At 59.7% G+C, this 17573-nt stretch overlaps 1 protein-coding gene across 1 annotated transcript in view; it reads left to right on the forward strand.

Annotated features, from left to right (window-relative positions):
- The window catches only part of GNA12 (G protein subunit alpha 12), a 41761-nt gene that overhangs the window by 11177 nt on the left and 13011 nt on the right, over positions 1 to 17573 (forward strand). Inside the window, exon 2 of the mRNA XM_079771201.1 lies at positions 13822 to 14037. Coding sequence (XP_079627327.1) covers positions 13822 to 14037 — 216 coding nt within the window. The remainder of the gene's footprint in view (positions 1 to 13821; positions 14038 to 17573) is intronic.

A 17573-nucleotide genomic window follows, 5' to 3' on the forward strand; every position in this document is an offset into this window, starting at 1 on the left:
GTGGCACACCTGAGGTGACCAGACTGTTCTGTTGTGTGGGCATCAGGTGGTCTCGTGTGCTGCTGCCCTCGCCCAGGGGAAGGGCGTGTCTTCCTGGTGGCGATGGCAGGTCAGGCCGGGCAGGCTGTAACTGTGCAAGTGGAGGGGGTGGGGGGAGCTCCCCGAGAGGCCAGTGGAACTGAGAGACAGCGGACGCCGTTTACCTCTTAACGGCGCTTACCTGACCGACTGCAGCGTGAGGAGGCTGTGTGAGCCCATTCCAGCGCCTCCGCCCCGGACATGCCGGTCCAAGCAGGCGTCTCAGCACAAGTCAGCATCTCAGGAAGCCCGGTCAGCAAGCACCGTGTGGGCACATGTGCTGTGTGTGCGCGTGTGTGAGAGCGCGGTGTGCGTGCTGTGACTGTGTGTGCTGTGTGTGCATGCTGTGTGCGCGCTTGCATGTACGTGCATGTGTGTGCTGTGTGTGTGAGTGTGGTGTGTGTGCTGTGACTGTGTGTGCATGTGTGTGTGCTGTGTGTGTGAGAGCGTGGTGTCCGTGCTATGTGTGTGCGTGTGTGCATGTGTGTGCATGTGCGTGCTGTGAGTGTGTGTGTGTGAGAGAGCGCGGGGTGTGTGCTGTGAGTGTGTGTGCATGTGTGCTGTGTGTGTGTGAGAGCGCGGTGTCCGTGCTGTGTGTGCATGTGTGATGTTTGTGCGTGTGCGTGCTGTGAGTGTGTGCAGCATGCGTGCTGTGAGTGTGTGTGTGTGTGCGTGTGCATGTGTGCTGTGTGTGCACGTTATTGTGCGGTATTGCGTGCTGTGAGTGTGTGCAGCATGCTTGCTGTGAGTGAGTGTGTGTGTGTGTGTGTGTGTGTGCGTGCACACGCTCCCGAGCCGCCTGCTGGAAGGAGCAGCACCTGCCCTCCGCAGGCGGCTCTGCGTGTAGGCAGCACCTTGTCTGCTGTCTCACTGGTCCTCTGGGAACCCCTGGGGGCAGGTTGGGCAGGTGGGGGCAGGGTTCTCGTGCTTCCGGCCTCATGTGTCCACGGGAGGCGTTCCAGCCACCACCGTTTCCTCACCTTCCCTCGCCCTTGGCTCCCAGGGGGAGCGGCTGGGCCACGGGGTTTGGGAGGAGGAGTGAGCACGAGGGACTCAGCCCCTCGGTCTGTCCCCCGAGCCGCCTGCCCCAGGAGCGTGCCTGCCTGTGTCCAGGTGCCCTGAGCCGGGGTGCCCGCCGGTGTCTGCCCAGCCGGGCCAGCGAGCCTCCAACACCCAGCTCTCCCCTCTGCAGCCAGTGTTAAAGCTCAGTCGAGGGATGGATGCACACGTGTGTGTGTTCTAAATGCTCTCACATGTGAATAGAAAACCTCCCAGGAGCAGTCGGGGGAGGAGCACCAGTGCCCAGAGGTTGAACCGTGTGAAATTCTCATATGTGACCCTCTTCGCCCGAAAAACGGCCGTTTCGTATGGTCCAGCCTCGTCTTTCAAAGACATGTCACTCGGGGCGAAACAAGAGGATCCAGCTGCTGCGGCCCACGGCGCATAGCGGGCTTCGCCGTGCGGTTACAGCTTAGAGCCCCTGCGCAGAATGCTCTCGTGCGACTTCGTCTGGCGGGAGCTGGTGACACGGGCGTGGGTCATCTCCTCAGGCTCGTCTCTTGAAGAAATGGGAGTCTGGTCCTAGCTGGTTTGGCTCAGTGGTTAGAGCATCGGCCCTCGGACTGAAGGGTGTCGGGTTCAATTCCAGGCAAAGGCGTGTACCTCGGCTGCAGACTCGATCCCCACCCTCGTCAGGGTGTGTGTGGGAGGCAGCCCATCGATGTGTCTCTCTCACATCGATGTTTCTCTCTCTCTCTCTCTCTCTCTCTCTCTCCCTCCCTCTCTCTCTCTCTCCCTCCCCCTCCCTTCCATTCTCTAAAAATCCATGGGGAAAAATATCCTTGAGTGAGGAATAACAAAATTAAAAAATAAGAATAACGAATGGGAGTCTTGCTTAGGTGGGCACAGGCTCCCGGGCGGCTCTAGTTTCTCCTGAGCGGGGACATCAGAAGGACTTGGGAACTGAACTCGGTGTGGCATGCTTACACGTGAGCAGAACCACACGGAAACCCCCGTGGGACACGGTGCCACGCTCGGGGAGAAGCACACATGCTCTCGCGGTGCGGGACAGCCGGGGCCCGGGCCTGTGTAACCACCTGGAGGAGAGCCGGAGAGCAGGACGCCGCGTGCCCGCTTCTGAGGAACAGGGTGGGGGTGTCCCGTTTTAAATGCGATTTCCGCCGTGGGCGTTCTGTAGCGGCTGCGTGGCGATCTGGCGTTACAGTGTGAGTCCCTGGGAGTGGATTTCGTGATCAGCAGCGATCACTTAAGACCCCTCTCCTGTGTGCACTCCTCTGACGTCACCGGGTGTTTTCACTGGAAATTGTAGGCGTTGTGACTTAATTTGTGGTTTGAGGCTTGCTCAGGGTTTTTGTGATCCTGAGTATTTTTAGGGTGTGTAAATATTTGCTGAGGAGGCCACAGCATCTTCAGCGTATTTTTTAATTGGAAATGTGTCTTGTTTCTTAATTCTTGGTAACTTCAAGGAAAGCCCAAGTGCCCAGCTCCCTCTCCCGTGCCCGCTGCAGCAGCCCGCTTCCCGTGGGGGGCGCCCTTTCTCGCCTCACTCGTGTTTTTATTGTTATTTATATTTTTAAAACATATTTTTATTGATTTCAGAGAGGAAGGGAGAGGGAGAGAGAGAGAGGAACATCAATGATGAGAGAGAATCATTGATCCGCTGCTTCCTGCACGCCCCCCACTGGGGATCGAGCCCGCAACCCAGGCCTGTGCCCTTGACCATGACCTTCTAGTTCTTAGATCTACACTCAACCACTGAGCCACGCCGGCTGGGCTCTCACTCGTGTTTTTATTTTTTTTAAGGATCTTTTTTTTAGATAGTGCTTTATTTGGGAATGGCTGCAACATTCTGTTACTTTCTCTTTTTTTCTTTATTGATTAAGGTATTACATATGTCTTTATCCTCTCATTGCCCCCCCACCCCCTCACTCATGTTTTTAAATGGCATTCTTAAATTATTGGGGAAAAGGAAAATGTTTTAAGTGTGTTTTTGAAGTAGATGAAAAGACTTAAATCTTTAATTAAGTCTTCTAAAAAAGAACTTTGCCCCGTGTTTTTATAGTTAATTAGCAATATATTATAATAAATATACATGGTTAGTCATTTTTCTTGTATATTGCTTTTGTAAATTTATACTCAGGTGATTGTTTCTTCAATTATGGCTTTTATTCCCAAATTGTTTTGATATTGATCCTGCCCTCTAACGAATCCTCCTAAATAATAAGAGAGGAATATGCTAATTATCTGTTACACCCTGAGGCATAACGACCAGACTATAAGCGGGCAGCAGAGAGCTACAGGACGGGGCAGGGCAGCAAGCAAGCGGGAGGCGGAGAGCTACAGGACGGAGCAGGGCAGCAAGCTATTGGGGGGGGGGGGGGCTACAGGAGGGCAGGGCAGCGGGCAGAGAGCTACAGGAGGGCAGCAGTGACTACTGGCGCACAGTTTCGTGCACAGGGCTACTAGGGTTTTTTTGTTGTTGTTTTTTTTAATATGTTTTTTATTGATTTCAAAGAGGAAGGAAGAGGAAGAGGGAGATAGAAACATCAATGATGAGAGAGAATCATTGATCGGCTGCCTCCTGCACGCCCCCCACTGGGGATTAGCCTGCAATCCGGGCATGTGCCCTTGACCGCTATCGAACCTGGGACCCTTCAGTCCGTAACTGACATTCTATCCACCAAGCCAAACCGGCCAGGGCAGGGCTACTGGTTTTATATAAATGACGTGATCCAAGAGGAAGTCACTTACACTCAGCCACAGACACCCGCGAGTGAGAGCCTGCGTGGTGCTGGCGTGAGCTGGCAGTTCCTGGCACAGACATTCCCACTTCTGACTGCAGCCCAGGACGCCAGTGCCGATCGGTGATTTCAAGGTGTACTGGGCACTCCAGCCAGTCAAATACAAGAGAAAAGACGTTAGGTGTACCCCCCCACCGCTAACTTAGGAGAATCCAACATGTCACCCAAGAGGTGATGGGAATGAGAGGCGGTTTTGGGAGCGGCTGTATGCAGTGTGAGTGGGTGTGAACGCCTTTCCCATGGCAGGGCAGTGCCCCTCACACGGTTGGCACCGAGGAGAGAACGCCAGGAACAGGCGCGAATTGAGTATAAAACATACATCAGTGGTAGCCGGCTGGTGTGGCTCAGTGGTTGTCAACCCATGATCCCCGGTCAGGGCACTTGCCCAGCTCCATCCCCAGGAGGGGTGTGCTGATGGCAGCTAACCGATGATGTTCCTCTCTCATTGATATTTCTCTCTCTTCCTCTCCCCTCCTCTAAAAACTCAATAAAAACATATTTTTAAAAAAACGTAAGTAAATGTTGGGGCACGACAGTGACCTTCAGCAAGCGGAGTGAGGAGTGAGGCCACGGCTCCGTTTCTGAGCGCGGGGTTTACCGGGAGGAGACCTGCAGGCGCCTCTCTCGGCGGCTCCCTGCGTGTCCTCCGTCGGCACCGCGGCCTGCACGTCAGAGCTGTGGGTCAGCTCCTGCTCTGTGCTCACAGATGCTTTCGAAAGCTCTATCTCCTCGGTAATTGCGCGTCCAGCCGACCGGAACGCAGGCCGCTTTGAGGTCCGGGACCGCCGCGATGCCGCTCCGGGCGCTGGTGGACGGGTGGTGGAGCGCGGGGCCCCTCCCAGAACAGCTGTGTGCCTCTCAGCGGCAGAGTTTCTGTGAGCTGACCCAGACCAAAGCATCAGCGCCACCTCCCTAGTTCTCGTTTCTTCTCTGTCGTGCCCCCCCAACCCCCGTCCTGCTCCCTCCCAGCACTACCCCCCAGCCCCCCCAAACCGGGCCGAGTTCTCGACCTCAGCTGGGAGACCTCGGCTCCGAGGCACTGTCCTCAGCCCACACTTGTCCTCAGCCCAGACTTCCTGAGATAAGCAGCCTTTTTATAGCAGCAGCTCCCTCGCGCCTCTGCCTCCCGTCCCGGGGGTAACTGCGTTGTACATGGAGGGAGGAGGCCGCCGGGGGCCGGGCGCTGGCCCCTCCAGCTCCAGCAAAGCTGCTGTGATGCGTCGGGCGGCGTGGTGGTTGCGATGCTGGAGGAACAGCCACAGGAGTGCTGGTGACTTCAGGGCGCAGTAGAGGTGCTGTGCTCCTGAAAGATGGCTGCTTCTAATCTCTGACCCACCAGGGGTCCAGGGAGTGTGAGGTTGGGGCGCACGGTGGGGCCCTCGAGGGGCGTCTTTGTAGGCAGGGCCTTCGGTAGAGGCACAGACCCTGCGCAGGGGGAGGGGCTTGTTTGCCGCCTTTGCAGGTCCCTGTCTTCCATCTCCCTGGGCCTGGAGAAGGGCCGCCTGAACTGAGATTGGCGGTGAGGCTGTGCCGGCCGTTGCTGGCCAAGCGACAGGGCACCGCGGTGCTGCACAGACGGGGGAGCGGCGTTGTCACCTGGCTGGTGAGGCCCAAACACCGCCAAAGGAGAGCATCCCAGAGTCGCGCCAGGAGCAGGTTTAAGTGAGACGCATGCCCACAGGCTGCGAGCGGAGGGAGTGCGGCTGACCTTGTGAGCTGGTGTGGGCAGGGCTTGGTGTTGATCTTGGTCCCAGCACCACATTTGACTCAGTCCCGGCCCTGGTCTCGTGCCCCTGAGCCTCAGGCCCGGCCTGGTACCGGCACGTGGTGGGCATCAAGCATTGGTTGGATGTACGAATAAATACTTTCAGAGGAAAAATGTCTGGAAGAACAAATCATAATTTTAGTGATCTCCTAAACCGAGTATTTTCATGGTTTAAGAACACGCAGGGCAGGGTTCTCCGCAGGAAGGTGGTCTAACCTGGTGTTTCCGGCTGGCGCTTGGCAGGGGAAGAGACCGCTCACCGGGCGTGGTGTCCAGCCTCGCTGAGGGAGGCTCGGGAACTCAGGTGACTGGAGGGTGGCCGGGCCGCCGCGGCAGGAGGAGCTACAGGCCCGGCTTCCTGGCGCAGTCACTGGCTCGCTTGCCGGGAAAGCAGTTCTCTCTGCGCGTCGTCCCCGTCACAGCGCGGCCTGATCCTGCACCGTCCATCCCCCCGCCCCCCCCCCCCCCCCACGCTGGCGCAGACACCCGAAGGCGCTGGCGCGGCTCGTTCATGTGGCCTTGCTCTGGGCAGCACCGAGCCTGCTCTGCGGGTGGCGGGCTCGCTCGATTCCCAGCCCGTCTTGTGGAACACCTGGGACCTGGGGATCTTCTCAAAGCGCCGTGAGCCTGCAGCAGGCCGCATCCGTCAGGAGAGCGCTGACAGCGTCTCTCACTTCGAGAACGTTTTAATCCTCGCCTGAGGATACTTTTTTCATTGATTTTTAGGGAGAGTGGAAGGGAGAGGGAGAGACAGAGAGAAACATCGACGTGAGAGAGACACATCGATTGGTTGCCTCCTGCATGCTCCTGACCAGGGTCGGAGCCTGCAACCAAGGTACGTGCCCTTGACCGGAATCGAACCCGGGACCCTTCATTCCAAAGGCCGATGCTCTATCCATTGAGCCACACTGGCCAGGGCTAAAGAAGGTTTCTGTAGAACAGTGATGGGCAACCTTTTGAGCTTGGTGTGTCAAACTTCGCCAAAAAACTGAGCATAACTCGGGTCGTGTGTCACTTTGAGGAAAAAACTAACTCCAAGACTCTAGTCGCAAATCTTTCATCCTCAGGAGCAGCAAATGTTTCATCCTCGGCATGCGGCCGCGTGTCATCAGAAATGGCTACGCGTGTCAGTGCTGACACGCGTGTCATAGGTTCGCCATCACTGCTGTAGAAGGTGGTTCCCGGGGAGCTTTGCGTTAGGATGGGGCGGCGCAGTCAGCAGACATTTGGCGGAAGTTACCGCAGTGCTCATGCCGTAGCCCGCATCTAGCAATAAAGCCAGTGTGTCCCCCATCGGAGCCTGGGAACTCCCCTCCGCCCTGGGGGCCTCTGTGCCCTGCACACGGCGTGACCCCGGAGCTGCGGGTGAGCCAGGTCGCCCTGCCGGGGGAACCGAGCCCGCCAGTCTGGGGTGCAGCTGCCGCCTGGCCCCTGGGAGCAGTCCCCAGGCCCAGCCCAGGAGCGTGGGCGTGGCGCCTTGGTCTGCTCCTCCGAGTCTCACCTGCTGTCGGAGCTGCGGTCCCCTCACGCGGCTGTGCCGGACGCTGTCCCTCCTGGGTCTTCACCTGCACGCCGCCCGCCCCCTGCCAGGGACCCGGGCCCTGCTTCCCGGGGGCTCTTGTTACCTGGCCGCCACCTGCTGGCCCTGCCGTGTGGGACCTGCACTTCAGTGTGATCACCGTTCCATCAGGACTAGGAGGACCCTGAGCTACGGAAACGCGTGCCCTGTGCTCCCCACGTCCCTGAGCGGGCGGCAGCTGGTTCGGGGAGCTCTCCTCCGCTGGGCGGCCCTTTGTCAGCGCTTCTCCCCACCAGGGGTGAGCTGGGCTGCTGGGCGCAGTGCGCTTGCGTCACACGGGCTGCCCGCGGGGGCCGGCGCTTCTACGTGAACTTGGCCCGTCGCTCCGCCGCTTTAATTTACTTGCCACAGGGAGTCGCGCTGTTTCTGTGGCTGAGCTTTTCCTGCAAACAGGCTGTTCTCTTCGCTTTGGTCCGTGAACAGGAGAGAGTCCTTGTGTGTTTAATGTGGAAAGCTTCACGAATTTGCGTGTCATCCCTGCGCAGGGCCATGCTCATCTTCTCTTACCGTTCCAGTTCCGGTAGATGTGCTGCCGAAGCGAGCACAGAGGAGTTCTAAAAGGGATTTCCAGACGCATTGCCACTCACCTGCTTTCACATAAAGCACAGACCATGTTAACTCCCCGCTTCACAGACGATGCGCGCGCGTGTGGCCAGGGTTCCGGTGGGAAGCCGTGGTTTCCGGTGGGAAGCCGTGGTTTCCGGTGGGAAGCCGTGGTTTCCGGTGGGAAGCCGTGGTTTCCGGTGGGAAGCCGTGGTTTCCGGTGGCTCCGCCTTGGCACCAGGCAGATCTGACGGTCGCGGCCCCCCCTCTGCCGTCAGGAATCCTGGCCGCAGCCTGAGAGGCAGAAAGAAAGGCTGGTCCCTGGGCCGCCCCCGAGGGACCCGAGACCCAGGCCCCCTCGTCACCAAGTAGGTCACGTACCGGGCGGGCCTGGGGCTGCGGAGAGAACAAGCCAGACCCGGAGCCGCCCTCACGGGCCTCCCATTCCCGGGGATAGAAGCAGAGGACGAGTCAGGCCCGCGCGGAGCGAGGGGGAGGCCGGAGCCTGCAGCGGGGGCTGCGATGTGGGATCTGACAGCCACGCAGGCCCTCGCTGAGGCTGACCTTCGCGTAGCGGCTGTGGACTGAGGGACGGGGTCATGGGGATCCTGGGCAGCCGGTTTCAGGCACCAGGAGCCAGCAGGGCAGGCCCGGGCAGACGCAGGGAGGCCCTGGCCCAGGGCAGGCAGGAGATGAGGAGGGCGCGGGGTCAGGGGCAGCGGGCCGGGCGCGGGGTCAGGGGCAGTGGGCCGGGCGCGGGGTCGGGGGCAGCGGGCCGGGCGCGGGGTCGGGGGCAGCGGGCCGGGCGCGGGGTCGGGGGCAGCGGGCCGGGCGCGGGGTCGGGGGCAGCGGGCCGGGCGCGGGGTCGGGGGCAGCGGGCCGGGCGCGGGGTCGGGGGTAGCGGGCCGGGCGCGGGGTCGGGGGCAGCGGACTGGGTGCAGCCGGCCTCTGTGGGGACCGGAGCGCCTACCCTCATGAGAGGGAGTCGGGTGGGGTTTGCGGAGGAATGCGATGGTGGCTGGTTTGAGAATGACCGAAGGGGACAAGAGCTGACGTGAGGAGAGCAGCGAGAAGCTTTGCAGGAATCCAGGTGGGACGTGATGGTGGCCAACCAGAGCCTGAGCCACAACCAGGTTAATGTCACAGAGAGATTCCATCGGGGGCGAGACCCAGCACGTTCTCAGATCTCAGACGTTCTCTCGAGATAGCGATGTTTTTGAGAACAGAGAACAGGCTGGCGTGTCGGGCGGGGTGGGCCAGGTGAGGAGGTGAAGGGATTGAGCCGTGCAGATCGGTAGGTACGGAGCAGGAGCAGGCACGGCGACGTGTGCGGCACGGCCATCGTCGGGGGCATCGTGCTGGCTGTGCGGGAATGTTCGTCTCATTCCCTCTGTGCCGCCACCTGAACCTAACACGGAGGAACATGAGTGTGAACTGTCATCAACAGGGAATGAGACGAACATTCTCAGATGTTAACAGAAGTTCTCTCCAGCAGTGATGTTTGTGAGGCTTAATTCACTTCTCTATGTAATTGTTTCTTCTACTTCCTACAGTAAAAAAAATAGTATTTTTGTAATCGGAAAGAAACGAGCTTCATTCTAAATTATTTAAGTTGTGCTGCGGATCTGGGTACACGCATGCTTTTCGTGTACATGCAGGGAAAAGTTTAGAAAAAGAAAATACGACACCAACTAATGCTGTCATGTCTCTTTGTAGAGATGTATTCAGTAAGGGACACACTTTGTACACAGACAACTGGTACACGAGTTTAGCTTTAGCATATAAATTACTTGATAATAATACTCATTTAGTAGGAACATTACATTCAGATTGACGGGGAAATCCTCATGAAGTCACGTCAAAAAAATTAAAACGGGGAGAAATTATAGCAAAAGAGAACAAAAAAGGAATAACTATTTTAAAATGGAAAGATAAGCGGGACATCTTACTTCTTCCAACAAAACATACGTCAGAGATGGTGAATGCTGGAAATAGATCAGGTCACTACTTGAAACCAAAAATCGTAGTGGATTATAATGCAGGAAAAGCAGCAGTTGATATATCTGATCAAGTGAGTGCCTATAATAATCTGTTACGAAAACCCATGAAATGGTATAAAAAGCTAGCCTTTGAGCTCCTACTAAATACTGTTCTCAATGCTCATATTTCATTTTAAAATATTAGCAAGAAGAATGTGAGTATCACAGAATTTCGGGAGCAGTTAGCTGTCCATCTCACTAATTGTCGGGATGGAGAAATCCCAAGTAGCAGTGCGGTAAATACACCTCACACGTCTCGTCACAAACTGCAACAGAAACGGGAAGAGCGTCTAAAGTCCGAAGACATTGTAAAAATGCTACGAAGAGAATGCAGCACCATTTGGGCGAGATATTGCCAGAAGTTGACAAAACAAGTTACAAGATTCTGTGAAACCTGCCCAGGGCAGCCATTTTTGATTCATTAAACATTTTGTTTGTAACAAGTAATATTTAGGTCCATTCTTTTATGATCTCCAAATTATTTAAAATTTATTACTAGAAGAATATAATTTTTTAAATTGTATATCGTCAGTCAACAGTGACTGACGCGGTCCGGACGGAAAGTATAGTGTCAGTCACCGGTGACTGACATGGCGCTTAACGCTCCCGTACAGCAGTGCGGTCCAACAGAAATGTAAAGTGAACCTCATACATACTTTACCCACAATAAGCCCGGCTGGTGTGGCTCAGTGGTTGAGCGTTGACCCATGAACCAAGAGGTTATGGATTCGATTCCCAGTCAGGGCACATGCCCAGGTTGCAGGCTTGATCCCCAGTAGGGGGTGTGCAGGAGGCAGCCGATGGATGTTTGTGTGTCATTGATGTTCCTTTCTATCTCTCTATCCCTCTCCCTTCTTCTCTCTCAAATCAATTAAAAAAACACATATTTTAAATTACCCACATTGAGAAAGGTAAATGAAATAAGTAAAATGATGTATTTTAATAATGCAAAATATCCACAATGTTATCATTTCAACACATAATCATATTTAAAATTTAAAAATATTTCCATTTATTTTTCATGCGAAGTCTTTGAAATGCACTGTGTGTTTCTAACACATCTCAGTTGGGACTGGCCACGTCCCGCTGCCCACAGCCCCGGTCGGGGGGTCTCGGCCACGCTGCTCTGACGGTGTGTGAGGGAAGGCGTTCGCTGTTTGTAAAGCAGGGTCTGAACTCATCTATGAGTTCGCCAGGCATTCAGCATATCCCTACTTCTAGATCTAATTATTTTAAAAAGCATTCTAGAGAGAACCGGAAATGTTGGGTCCTCCCAGCTCAGTTCAGATCTGCTTCTAAAGTCTGTGCCTGCTCTTAGCCAGCCCTCCTACCCCTGCTCCTGTCTCCCCGACGTTCCCAGCGAGGTGCAGGAAGAATATGGGTTAAAGCAAGCACTCGCTTTGAGTCCCTGAGCCTGAGCTGTGTCGTCTCCTCTGTGACATGGGCACGGTACTGCGCCCGCCCGGTCCGAGGTGGAGCCAGCCAGTGGCGGTTGGCACTGAGCAGTCTGTTCCGGGGCGGGCAGTGTGACGGCGGTGACGTGTGGCTGGAGCGTCTCAAACCGCCTTTGGGGTCCCTGCCTCTGCCCGTTCGACGCCTTGGTCAGAAGCGCAAGGCCTGGAAAGATGGCGTGTTCGTGACCTCCGAGCCTTTGGTTCCCATGACGTGCCCAGGCCCACGCCTGGGGGTGAAGCGGCCGTTTTCAGGAAGGGGGCTCCGCTCTGCTGCTGGGGCGCGTGGGGAGCAGAGCGGGACCCGCCCCCCCCCCCCTCCCCAGGCTGCAGGTGGGCGGCTCCCAGAGGAGGGACTGGTGAGGAGCAGCCGGTCCATGGGAACGAGGCGTTGTTCCCGAAGGAATGGGGGGGGGGGCAGGGGACTGGACCAGGAGGCCAGCAGTCCTGCCATCGAGCTCTGGGGACCCTTTGTCCGCGGGCCGCTCTCCTTTATCGCGTTGCCTGCGACCCCTGCATTAGAAGGTGCCTCCGCAGGGTCAGCTCTGAGCAGCGGCGCCCAGGACCCAGCACCGTCCTGTGTGCGTTTCTGGCGCAGGTCTCCATCTGGGCGGGGCCCGCGGCCAGCCACCGCCTCGGGTCTCAGCGAAACGCGCTTCCGGAGCGCAGGCGCCGCTGTCCGCTGTCCGAGGGGGCACACCCGGCCGCTTCCTCGGTGTCCCTTCAGGCGCCCGCACCCCACCTGTCGGCCGCGGCGCTTTCCGAGGGCAGCTCCTCCGAGAAGGCTGGCTTGACTCGGACTTAAATTAACAAAACGTATTGGGGAATGAGATCACAGCGTTTGCTATTTTTGGTGTCCGTCCAGTAAAACCAGAAACCCCCCCCCCCCCCAAAATCTACATCCCCAGCAGACAGGGAATCCGTTCTTTGACTGGAAGTTTAAGTCCTGGATTTACACATTGTCTTTAAAATGTGTGCTTGAACAGTTCCGAGTGTTACATAGTCGTGAGATGGAGTCATCCCGCGCTTAGGCCTCAGCTGTGTTTGGGCGACTGGGTGACGCGTGTCGCTGTGGGACAGCACTTCCTGCTGAACTTGCCTCGGGGTTCGCAGGGCTCAGCCCGCTGTCTTCTGCCCGCACCCCTCCCTGTGCGTGTGGACGGAGACCCCAGCTTTCGTGGGTGAGGAAGGGGTCTCTGTTGGCAAGTGACCGGGAAGGGGCCTTTTCCTGCCGTGCCCGCTGTGCGGTGGCACTCGCAGACGGTGGCGGCTCTATGCAGTGATGGCGACGGTACGACTGTCCGCTCCGCACCGGGACAGGGCGTGTGACACCCCGGAGCCAGGCTCTCGCCGACAAGGAAGCGGGGCGCAGAGTGTGAGCAGACGCCCCCCAGCAGGAACCACCTGGGACGGTGTGGATACTCAGGTTTCCCCGCGGGGAATTTAAAAGGACAAAAGAGCGACATCTTTTCCTTGATGCCTCTGTCCTCCAAACGAGGAGACTAAATAGAAGGTGAGCGATGGTCTGGCATTCAGGGTGGGGCCCCGCCTTCCGCATCGGTGTGGCTCCCGCCTTCATCCCCGGCATAGGAACCGAGCGGCCCCTGGGCTGTGCGCCTGGGAGGCTAACCCTTTGCGTGTGAAGACGGCTGGTGGTCTGACTGTGCGCTGTGAGCCGTGGGGGCCGGGCGTCGCGTGCGGGGCAGGGCAGGACGCGGAGCCCTCTCTGAGGGCCCACAGGGGGCCTCTTTCTCGGGTTCTGGGCGGGGGGGGGGGGTCTGTTGAGATGTCCTCAGAGAAAGCGGGGAGATGGGAGGCCCCAGGGGCGTGGGTCGAGGCAGGAGCGCTGAGCGCCTCTCTGCCTGTTTCCTCGCGACGGGCCTGACGCGCTGATGCCACTGGGGCGTCGCCGCTCGGGCGCCTTTAGAGCCGCTTCCGTGAGGGTCCCAGCCCGCCCTCCTGCTGGTGCGTGGGGCGGGCAGGCGCCTGGTAGAGGAGTGGCCTCGGGGAGTGCCTCCCCCCCCCCCCCCCCCCCCGCCCCGCACTGAGCCGCGGGCAGGTCCGCAGCCTGAGAGAGGCTCGGGTCACCGCTCCCATCCACTGCCCCTCCTGCCCGTGGAGGAGGGGAGCTTTGTCGGGAAACCGGGAGCTGGACAGCGGGAACGGGGTGTGGTGCGGCGTCTAGTCCGGTGAAGCGGGTTCGGCGGGGTCTGGTGTGGTGGTGCTGGGAGGGGTTCCGGTCACTGTCGCCTCCTGCCGTGGCCCGTTCAGTGCTGGCTCTGCTCGGGGTGGCCACGTCTTCCCCCAGGCGTGTCCTCCCAGGGCCTCCCGGTGAGGGGCAGCAAAGGGCACACGGCCACCGGGTGTGTAACTGCGGGGCACAGTCGTGTTCCCAGGGGTACGGCATCCGCGCCCTGACCAGACAGCCCAAGGGCCGTGTGGGTGGCATGGCGGACAGCGGGGGTCCTGCTGTGGGCAGTCGCCGGCGGCGGCTCTGCGTGGTCTGGCCTCTGCAGCTCACTCATCCTTTCCTCTGTCCCCCCAGGGCTCCAAGGTCCTCGTGGACGCGCGGGACAAGCTGGGCATCCCGTGGCAGCACTCGGAGAACGAGAAGCACGGCATGTTCCTCATGGCCTTCGAGAACAAGGCCGGGCTGCCCGTGGAGCCCGCCACCTTCCAGCTGTACGTGCCCGCCCTGAGCGCCCTCTGGGGGGACTCGGGCATCCGGGAGGCCTTCAGCCGCAGGAGCGAGTTCCAGCTGGTGAGTGAGTGGGCGGCGGGGGCGGGGGGTCCCCGGGGGTTCCCCACGGATGGTGACCTCGGGCGATGTCCTTGGGCTCTGCACAAGCACAGGCAGGCCGAGGCCGCCTTCCCCCTACAGCTCACCCAGCACCCAGCAGGCGCCGCGCAGCCCCGGTGTCCGGGGGAGCGGATGACTTGGGCTCAGCCGGGTCTGTAGGCTGGGAGGGCTCCGAAGGGTGAGAGAGGTCACTCGGAGGTCAGGGTTTAGGTCTGTCTGTGGTGGGGTGATGCCCCTGGGACAGCACCCACGGGCAGGGTGGGGCCTGGGACTCCTGGGACACGCTGCTCACCTGCTCCTGCAGCGGCTTCTTCCCCTTCGCTTTAAGCCTGAACCTTTCAAGACGCGTGTCCTCGCCACTTGGAGTCATGGAGGTATGAACCTTAGCAGGAAATGTGGGTGCCGCCCTGGAGAGGCGGGCAGGCCGCACAGAGGCCACGCACCCCGTGGCACGCTCACACGCAGCGCCCTCCCCTCAGACCAGCTTAGCTCCCGAGGGACCTGGGCGCGGCACTGGCCAGGCCGGGTGGAGGCGGGTGGGAGCGTTCTGCGCTGTGAACTGTGTGTCCGGCTCCTCGGGCTCCGCTGGGCTCGTCACCTGGGGTCTGGCTTCCCCTGTGGTTGCCGGCGGTGGCAGCACAAGGCCGCACAGGGCACGGCAGCGGGAGCAGGAGGGCACCGCAGCGCGGCCACGGAGCCCGTGCCGGGGGCAGGGGGGGGGCCTGCGAACCCTCCATCCCTGTGCCTCCCGGAGCGGGTGTGCAGCGGGGGGGGGGGGGAGGGGGGGTGGCGTGGCCGGGCGCACTGTGGCCGCGCGCCGTGCCGGGCAATTGGAGTGAAGAGCAGAGAGCCACGGAGGGGCCCGCAGCACCAGGTGACAGATCCGATCGGCAGCGTTCCCAGGAATTGCTGCCGGTGTGCAGGGCGCACTGAGGGAGGCGCGGGCCGGACGCTGAGAGCTTGGACGCAGGCGGAAGTGGTTTTGAGACTGGGCCTCGTGTGTCACTGCTCCTGGGCTTTGCACGGCTCTTGCTTCTTGTCTCGGGCAGCGGTCGCCGACGTTTAGGACCTCGCGGGCCACCAGTTGGTGACCGCTGGTTTGGGCCTCGTCATCTTCATTATTGGACCGCGAGCAGCTGGGGAGGCACCAGGTGCCGGACTGCCTGCGTGGTGGAGCGGTGCCTGCTCTCCGTCTGGCTCTGCAGCCCATCGCTCCAGGACAGCACCGTTCCTGTGGGTGGGGCAGTGACCCTGGAGCTCGCCTGGTAGCCCCTCACCTGCCCTCCGTTGCCGGGTGGCGCCAGTGCCGCTTGCTCAGGCGTGGGGAGACATGGCCCAGGTGCGCCTCCGCCGCTGGCTTCCCGCTGCTCGGTGTTCGCGAGCCCCTTTTCCATCCTCCGGCTTATGTCCAGGTGGCAGCCTGTGCTTTCTTTTCTTTCTTTTTTTCAATATATTTTTGTATTGATTTTTTCCACAGAGAGGAAGGGAGAGGGATAGAGAGTTAGAAACATTGATGAGAGAGAAACATCGATCTGCTGCCTCCTGCACACCCCCTACTGGGGATGTGCCCGCAACCAAGGTACGTGCCCTTGACTGGAATCGAACCTGGGACCTTTCAGTCCGCAGGCCTACGCTCTATCCACTGAGCCAAACCGGCCAGGGTGGCCTGTGCTTTCTTGAGGCTTCATCCTGGGGCTCTGGAGCTGGAGCCGGAGCTGCCACGGAGAGGACGTTTCTGTTCAGAGCAGTGTGTCTTCATTTCTGGAAGTCCAGCGATGCTGCTGTTAGTGACGTTTCCCTGCCGTGTTCACAGGAATCGAGGCTGTGGCGTTCCCCGAGTGTAGGGAAGGCCGCCGTGCGGAGAGGTGCCCATCCCGGGCGGCGGCGGCTGCTGCTGCCTCCGTAGGACCCGAGGAGTGAGCAGCCCCGGGAGTTGGCCTGTGGCTGGCTGGGCGGGGTCCTAACTCGGAGGGGCCCTGGGGTTGGTGGCCTCGCTCCTAACACGCGCTGCCATCCCTGTGCCGTCGGGCGTCGGAGCCCTCGGTCACTGCATGCGTCTCCCAGGCCTGACCCTCCTCCCACCCTCGCCCGGTGCACGTGGGCTTTGTCGGGGCTGCACACCGCATGCACTCGGCGTGGCGGGCCTGCTCGGGGCGGCTCCGGCGGGGGTTGGGGGGGTGCCACGTGCCCCTTTGCACTCCTGAGGCTCCTGCCGCGTGCTGCGTGCAGCTCCAGCTCCTCGGGACACCGCACCCGGCCCTCCCAGCAGGCCGGGGCCCTCCCAGCAGGCCGGCGCACGTTAGCCTCGCTGCCTTTGAAACGCGTCTGTGCTTTTGCTGCTGTTGTTTTCATCAGTTTCTGAAAACTCTCCCCAAACCTTCGAGACACTAGGGGCTGGGCTAGATCGGGGGGGGCGGGGGGGGGGTTGTAGCAGCGACAGCAACTTTGTGTAACTCCCTGGAGGCCACGTGAAACAAAGGAGCGTGGTGCCCTCCCTCCTGGGCCCAGTGCTAGGATGGAGGCGCTCTGCTGGCTGTCTCCTCCAGCTGCTGGAAGTGTGGGGGTAGCTGGTGATTGGGGGTGAGACCGGAAGTAGCAGCCTGCCTGGCAAAGGACAGCTCATGTCCTGAGGGCTGTTACTAGTCCAGCTGCCTCCTTGCCCCTGAGTCTCACCCAGGCCGCCTGGCTTTAGCCGGAATCTTCCTGTCTTCTCCATAAAGACGACTTCTTAAAACACTGCAATCTGCGGGTTTAGACTAGAGAAGACAAGCAGACCCCCGGGTAGGGCGATGGGGGCAATGCCTTCATCGATGCTTCGTGGGGTGCAGTCCGGAACATTCCAGAGCTCCTACTTGGAAAGAGCGGTGGCTGCTGCTGGCGGCAGGTGGAGCGTGTGCCCGGGGGAGGGTGTGCCGTGAGGCGGTCACAGAGGGTTGCATGTGACGCAAAGCCCGGGACTGTTTCCCGCGTGAGAAGCTCAGAGCCCACAGCCCAGGCGACAGGGTGGGTGACCTCCCAGGGCCCAGGCCTGGCTCCGGCCGCAGGCGGCGCTCGGAGTACGTCCCAGACAGGAGGTGCGGGAGAGAGTCACCCCTTCCTTCTAGGGCGACGGCCGGGTGGCCTGGAGCACCCGCTGGCAGGCCACGAAGCTCATCGCGGCGTGGCCCCTCCCGGAGGTGGCTGCACGTGCTGCAGCGCTGCCTGGGGTGATGGGGTCTTTGGGGCGCCCTGGGAGCACACGGGGGGTTTGTGAGTCTCGCTCTCCGCTGAGTAAGGAGATACTTACAGACGCTCAGTGAAGTGTCACGTATGCTCATGGCGACACCTCGCAGCTGTGCTCCGCGTGTCTTTAATTTTATGGAATTCCTTCATTCAGCACATACTTGTGGAGCAGACACCATGTGCCCGGCGCTCTCACACATCCTGGGAAAGAGCGGCGAACGAACACAAACAAGTCTGCACCGGCGGAGCTGACGGTCTGCCGGGGAGACAGCACA

The sequence above is a fragment of the Cnephaeus nilssonii genome (genome assembly GCF_951640355.1).
Source record: "Cnephaeus nilssonii genome assembly, chromosome: 5".
Taxonomy (NCBI): Eukaryota; Metazoa; Chordata; class Mammalia; order Chiroptera; family Vespertilionidae; genus Cnephaeus; species Cnephaeus nilssonii.